General features: G+C 30.1%; 1 protein-coding gene across 1 annotated transcript; it reads right to left on the bottom strand.

Moving 5' to 3' along the window:
* Window positions 1–483: 483 nt before the first annotated feature.
* Window positions 484–1,026, bottom strand: LOC136070518 (uncharacterized). The gene has a single exon (XM_065780540.1). It carries the CDS (start codon window positions 1,024–1,026, stop codon window positions 484–486), a length of 543 nt encoding a protein of 180 aa, XP_065636612.1.
* Between the last annotated feature and the right edge of the window lie 6,675 nt (window positions 1,027–7,701).

Genomic DNA, 7,701 nt, shown 5'->3' with positions numbered 1-7,701 from the left:
TCTTCTTTTTCTCCTAATAAAATAAGTTTTCTTCAAAGGCCAAAACACAAATTATTTAAAGATGAATCTTACCTTTAGAGAAGCTCAATGGTATCCTGTTTCTCAAACACAACATCCTAAAGACACCTTTAGAGCCCAATATTTCTCTACACAAACCTATATTTCTATTTTTATAAGTAACAATCAAATAACAATCTTGGGAACAGAAATTACAGACACAAAACCATACTTCTATATTCATAACCAACAATCATACAACATACTTTTGAAAAGAAATTACAAAGTTTTAACTTCTAGACCTAATATAGCCATATAGCCATATTTCCTTCTCCTCTATCTCCATCCAAACCGATACAATCATAAGAAAGACATACATATAATCGAAACATAAAAACAAACCCTTTTTTTTTAAGCACGAAACATAAAATGTCACACCCTTCCCACTTTCTGAATCCGAAACATAAAATAACACTAGGACTAGATTCAGAAATTGAAACCACTACCATCACCAAACAAATTATTAGCGATTGCAGCCTTGAAAACACCTATGGCCAGCGCTTCAATCCCAGCCGCCACAATTCCAGGAATGACAGGACGATTCTGGTGCTGCTGCACCGGCACAGCCGCCGGAGCAGTGTATATATATGGAACATATCCAGGTGCATGATAGCCACCATAAGCTGGCCCAGTTGGGTACCAACCAGTACCACCACCATAAGCAGAAGCAGACCAGTATCCGCTGCCATAAGGAGGTGCAGTTGGGTACCCGCTCCCATTAGGAGGTAGGTATCTGCCGCTATGAGCCGGTGCAGAAGGGTGATGATATGCACCCACCTCATGACCAGGTCCAGTTGGGTACCAACCAGTGCCACCACCATAAGTAGGAGCGGACGAGTATCCGCTGCCATAAGGAGGTGCAGTTGGGTACTCGCTCCCATGAGGAGGTAGGTACCTGCCGCCATGAGCCGGTGCAGAAGGGTGATGATATGCACCCACCTCATGACCAGGTCCAGTTGGGTGAGCCATCAAGCAGTTGAAGATTTAATTGAAAGAAAATTTAAAGATGAAAAGATTTGGAAATGTAGGAAGAGCTGTTTTTTGTGATCAAATAAATTCAATAAATCGTTGGAATTTGGTTGAGTGAGAGCTCTAGTGGAGGCGTTGGGGGGTATATATAGAAGTTAGCATGCAGTGGCTTCTTGTGGCTAGTGAGGCTATGAGAACAAACCACGGTTACCTCTAGGGTTATTGCGTCTCATCTTTCTATATGGCTTAGCATTGGCCAAAAAGGAATCTTGAATCCTTGATATGGTATTGTTAGGTGAACCAGGGTTTCTCTCCAAAAAAAAAAAAAGTTATAACCTGGGTCGGCTCAACGTATTGCTTAAGCAAGTTAGGCAATTGAATGACGACACCCAAAAAATAAACTCCATAATCTTAATTAATCCTAAAATATATACAAAATAAAATAAAATATATTTCATGACAATTTATTTTCTTTTTAAAAAATTGTTTATTTAAATAAAATTTAAGAAATCTATGAACATTTTTCTCTTTATCTCACTCAAAAAGTCTTTCATCATTTATATTTAATAAAAGAAAATTTCCATCTTCTCTATAAAAAAAATATAAATTATAGATAGATAATAACACAAAAATCATATATAATATATTAAAGTGAAAGTTCAATCAAGAATTCAAATTAAATTTTAATTGTACTCTAATTTTGTACCAGGTATCATTTTCATTCCTCATTATTTGCTACCAATTTTTTTTTTTTTAAATTCTTCTATACATTCTAATTCCTTGTTAAGTGTCCTAATTATACTCTAATTATGTGATAGTTATATTTATATACAAATTCATATATCTCAACTTAGAAAATACAAAAATACTTATTCGACTTTATTAAATGAAAATTTTACATTTTTAAGTAAAATATTTACATTTATATGATACGTAGTAGAGTAAGTATGAATTCTTACTATAGATTATTATTCAATTAAGTTCTTAACCATAAAATTTGACATATCATTATACAAACAGTCAAACATTGCCTACCTTTGGAAAGTTTTTCTTGCTGTGCCATTTGAAACTAGGGTTAATGTGTCATGAAAAGGCCAAAACACAGAAATTGTCCACATTAAGAAACGGGGTGATGATGAAAAGGCAGCCTTAATTAATTACTATTGCTATATGAAATGTTGGATTATGCATGAAAGAAAAAGAAATTCTCGCTTGAAGAAAATTAAATTTTTCATAATTTTTTTTCCACAAGTGTTGATATGATTTATTATGAATGATTCATAATATTAAAATATATATATATATATATCTAAAAAGTGATAAAAGAGGGGCAAAGTTATTTTAAATTATACTTATCAGCCCTCCTTCTGTCCTTCATATATGTACAAACTCAATTAAAGGATCATATTTCTTTTTCTTTTAATATTTACTTTTTTGTTATATATAACTCATTAATTTAGGAGTATTTAAAGTATATGGTATCAAAAATATATACGTAAATGTTTTTTTATTTTGTATTTAGAGAGTTAGTATTTTTTTTCAAGAAGAATTTAGAGAGTTAGTAATATAGGAACGAATAGAGAGTTAGTAATATAGGAATGAATCGACTCTTTTTTTTTCGTATTAGAAGAAAATATGCTATGATGTCATTCTTATGATTAAGTTTGTGACACTTTCTATTTTGTCATCCATAATTAAACAAAACAAAAGTTTTCCATTAGTTTTATATTATTTTTCATAATCATCTCATAATACATTGTATATATTAAAGCATATAAAAATAATATCTATTGTCATCTTTAATTTATTTAATAAAAAAAACCTTAATTTAAAATTTTAAAAAATATTTAAGGGATAGTTATGCAAGAGTAAGAAAGAAAATATTTGCCTTGAATTATATAATAAAAAAAAACTTTATGAAATTTTCTTATGTAAGAAAAAACAATACATATTATTTAATAAATAATGTAAGAATCATGTTTTAAGTATAATTATATGTGTGTGAAAAAAAAATAGCTTCAACCTTGGGTGTAAATTATGGACCCACATATAAGTAATGCAAACCAATAAATCTATCAATAAAATAATTCAAAACTAGAAGTTTCACCCTATATTTGTGTGTTGTGATTGTGGTGGGCTTAGTCAATATGTGAATGTGATAGAGAATGCCAAAATTTTAATGAAATTTTGATGTTCCTAAAAGTACCATGAAGGCAAACAATGTAAAGAATAGAAGTAAATAAGTTTTGTATCACCACACTGACAGGCATTACCAAACTTCGACACCAAGTATGCTAGAGTGCGAATATCCTAGCTGTTGCTGAGTCACTGCGAGGCGATTTTACGCACAGATTCTATTGTAGTAGTAGCAACTTAAACTCACTAGATATCTAGAATCTTCTTGATCAAGAGGGCCTGAGGCCCTGACACGTGCCAATCACCAGTTATACAGTCTTGCCCGCCAGGTTTGAATGATTATAATAAACTGCCTGAGAGAGACAAGTAGTAGAGACTATATAGAGAGAGAGAGAGAGAGATAATAAGTAATGCTAATTCTGTATCATTAGTTTTGCCAGTTGTGAATCAAGAAAAATTATCTTTGGGAAAAATTTGGATATTACTTACAAGTTTTCAGCATTTTTATTTTCTAAATAATTGTAAATTATGCTGGATTTTTTATTTTTTTATTTTTTGATAATCATGGATTTTATGCAACCAGCGTAAGTCAATCACTCAAAAAGCTATATCCTACCAAGACAGGCCCATTTTCTAATTTGACCGTCCCTCTATTAAGTACCGTTTCATAGGTCGTGTTTAATAATGAGGCCCAGAAGCCCATTTACAAAAATGAGAACAGCTTAGAGCCCATTAAAACTATTGTCCCATCGGTTAAATTCAAACTCATCTAAGGTTAAATACTGGTAAGTAAGAACCATACCTCAGTGAGGCCCAAAAGCCAGTTTTTTTTTTTTTTTTTTTTTTTCCTGACGTCGGGGTATCCATGATTTTAATACTTCGTTTTTGTGAGCTCGTAAAAAAATGGAATGAGTACATCATTAAAATAAAAATAAAAAAAAAATAAAAGAAGAAGAAGAAGAGAGAATTTAATAGAATAGAACGTATTTAAACAATAAAAAAAAAAGAATTGAATTGAATTAAATTTAATTAAGTAAGGACAAAATTTAGTTACAAAATTAGTTGTAGCCTAATGCTACAACCTTACTCTATATATATATATATATTTTTTTTTTTAGGATGTGAATTTTGACAAATCTACCATTAGATTTCATCTTCTTCTTATATCCTCTATATTTGCAAGATTTCTAAAAAATTAAAGAATAATAGTTATTTCATCAATAAATTGTTTAAATTGCAAGTTTTTATAATTTAAAATTATGCAAAATATATAAGATTATAGATCATATAGTAAATAATATCTGATTGACTTATAATTTGACATGTGTAATACGAGTGTAAAAAACATGCAATTCAATAATTAAATTTTCAAAATATGTAGTAATATTTATTATATTGAGTAAGATTGTAATCTTAAGTTACAACTAATTTTGTAGCTAAAATTTGACCATTAAGTAATCTTTTTAAAATGAAGGAATGAAAATTAGAAACGGACCCAGGATTTTGAGTTAAGAGGGACCGGCATATGAGCAACAAAATAATAATAAAATTCTAAATATATCCATTTAGTATTAACAAACTATTTACAAAGATAAATACAAAAATTCTTTGTTTACAATACAATCATCTACTAACAAAAAATAAGAAGCAAAACATCATTATTTCTTACTATATTAGAGCATTCACATCAGCTAGTACAAATGCTTTTGTCTATTTTAGCATAAGAATGTACTTTTTCTATCTTACATGCTCACTTTTCCAAACACCTAACACCAAATTATCTATTTTACAATACATTTCATTAAAATATTATTTCCTTATCAATTTTTTATAATTATATCAAATCATATTTCTCACTTTATCAACCAAAAACTATTGTCTCAATCTAAGGAATTACTAAAATATTTATTTGCATAGTTATAGAACAATGTAAATTATACAATTACTGTAACACAAATGTATTTTGCATAATAATACATAACTGATGTAGATGTATTTATGGTTGATTGGGCAAATTTGAGATCTTATACTATTTTACAACAATTAATGTAAATACTTTCATAATAAAATCAATGTTAGATTGTAGGGGAAGGAGAACAAGAGTTTTGAAGAGATGACCCAAATATAAATTAATAGAAAATAACATATACTCCCCCCCCCCCCCCCCAATAGGGCAGGGGCCTAGGCCCCCACTTAGCTAGTCCATCCCTATTGAAAATGAATGAAATATAAATATCCTTGTTTAGGAGAATATTAGAATGAATGGAACCAATAATTTATAACAGCTTTACTATTATATCCTTATTTTAAAATAAATGTATGAATGTATAGAGGTATTTGGAGAGTTTTGTGAAAATTTAATTAACTTTAATTCAATTCTCTTTGATTCCTACCAAATCTTGGAGTACTAAAATTTTGAGGTTTTGAGTTTTAAGAGAGTATGAGGAATGAGTACTCCCTTTTATGATCCTACCAATTTTATTTTCTTTCACTTAAACTTTTCAATAAGGAATGAAAGAAATATTTTAAAATAACGTTTTTCATTCAAATTTTGAACCTCCCCCAAAACAAAGTGTTAGAAGACCACTAATAAGTGTTGTCTCCCAACTCAACACGCGACAGGCAACCCAAAAGCAATCACGTTAGAACTTAAAGGTCTTTCCATTTTGAGACATATCTTTCAATGTAAAGCTGTCTAAATCTCATTATTTTTTTAGTACAAATTTTTTAATTAGCCCATTGTTCAAAAATTAGGGAAAAATAATAATGAGTTGTACTAGATAGCCCTAATGGGTCTTTGGACCCAACCTAACACTTGAGTGAGATTTTCCAAATGGGTTTGGATTCAAATTTTTAAGCCCTTGGTTGACAAAGGATTTGAGTTTTAGATCTTAATGCTAATTAAATGCAACCTATATATATATATATATATATATATTTAAATTACTAACAAACCTTTATTATTATTATTATTATTATTATTATGGACATAAAACAAGGATTTCTTATAATAAGTAAATATGTTTCTCTTTTAATATTATTTAATTTGGTTTTTTTTTTTTAATTTTCGTTAAATAATTTTTAAATATTCAAATTTAGTTTACCTAACCTAAGCGTGTTCATTCAACCCAACTCATAGTAAAGATAACTGGGTGGGTTTGAGATGTGTTTAAAATTTTCAATTTTTTTTTTTTCCAAACCCCAAACACATTATGTTATCATTCTTATTTAAACTTTAACACCTATAAGGTTATAAGGTTATAACATTGAGAATAGAAAATAGCAATTCTTACCAAAATTGCAATTATTATATTTGTAGCGTCAACCACTAAATCAGTATACGCACCCCTAAAACATTCCAAATAAATATCATCATGTACTAATTGTATCGGGAAATTTTCAAGTGTTATGGTCAATACAGAAAAATTAAAGAGGATTTATAAAACATGATGTTTCACCTCTACCTTATTTGGATGTTTTAAAAATTAGTAAGGGGGAATGGAGTAATTAGCCCTTCCCCTTGTGTAATTTTGTTAATATAATAAGAGTAAATTAGGTAATTTACTTGGACAATAGTTTATGTACTCTACTCTCCCTCCAAATCTCTCCAATTTGGGGGAATTAAAATTGGGGGGCTAGAGGGAGTCCAAACCCCTCCAAACTCCTCCAAACCCCTCCCCCTCATTCTTTAAAAAACTTCCAAACAAGGTAATTGCATTACTCTCCCTCCCTCTACTCTACTCTCCCTCCTTTTTTAAACATCCAAACATGCCATTAAAAAAAAATGATAACCCCAAAATAGTATATTAAATTAATTTTTTTTTTTGATACCAACAAAAGGGAGATTACAATAGTATATTAAATTAATTGGTATCAAAATAACTTGTTCCCTTGACCAAACCAAAACAAACCTAGATTAATTATTAACAACTTTGATTCCAACATATTGTATTAAACCAACAACATTTTAAACCCCCAAACCTTAATCAAGTTTGGTCAAAATCAAACTAAAGGTAAATTCAGAGGTACAACATTCTATCAATTACATTATTGATTCATGAAGTTTTTAGAATGTCTCATGAAAATGGAATGAAATAGTATGATAACCCTACGATGCAGAAAATTTTCTCAATTTTCCAGCCTAGACACATGTTTCGATCCGTTTAGTTCTCGTGAAAATGAAAAATAGAACAAAAAGAAAAGGTAAAATGTTCTAAAGTCTAAAGAACGTACGTACCGCTTTCGCTAATAAATGGCAGCTTTAATTATGAGGTGATCGTCCCTCCTTCTTAGCCCTCTAACGCTGCAAGCTGAAACAAGTGGAAGAGTTGTTAATAACACAAATCATACAAGACATTAACGCCTCAATGCCACAGAAGAGTTTTTGCAGTATACTCACAATGAAGATATACCCCCATAGCCATAGAAGTAGCGTTTGATGAGAGATTGAAGGTACAAACCTAATCTTTCTGAACTTTAAAGGCATTTTGAGACATATAAATTGACCCGGCAAAGCTGTAGTCCAACCGACGAAACCTT

The sequence above is a fragment of the Quercus suber genome, unplaced genomic scaffold (assembly GCF_002906115.3).
Source record: "Quercus suber isolate HL8 unplaced genomic scaffold, Cork oak 2.0 scaffold_239, whole genome shotgun sequence".
In the NCBI taxonomy this organism is placed as follows: domain Eukaryota; kingdom Viridiplantae; phylum Streptophyta; class Magnoliopsida; order Fagales; family Fagaceae; genus Quercus; species Quercus suber.
Note: the sequence above shows the minus strand (reverse complement) of the source record. Positions and strands in the feature narration are given on the sequence as shown.

What these genes read in the sequence shown, in the direction of transcription:
- LOC136070518 (XM_065780540.1), bottom strand. Translation starts at nt 1,026, where the DNA reads ATGGCTCACCCAACTGGACCTGGTCATGAGGTGGGTGCATATCATCAC.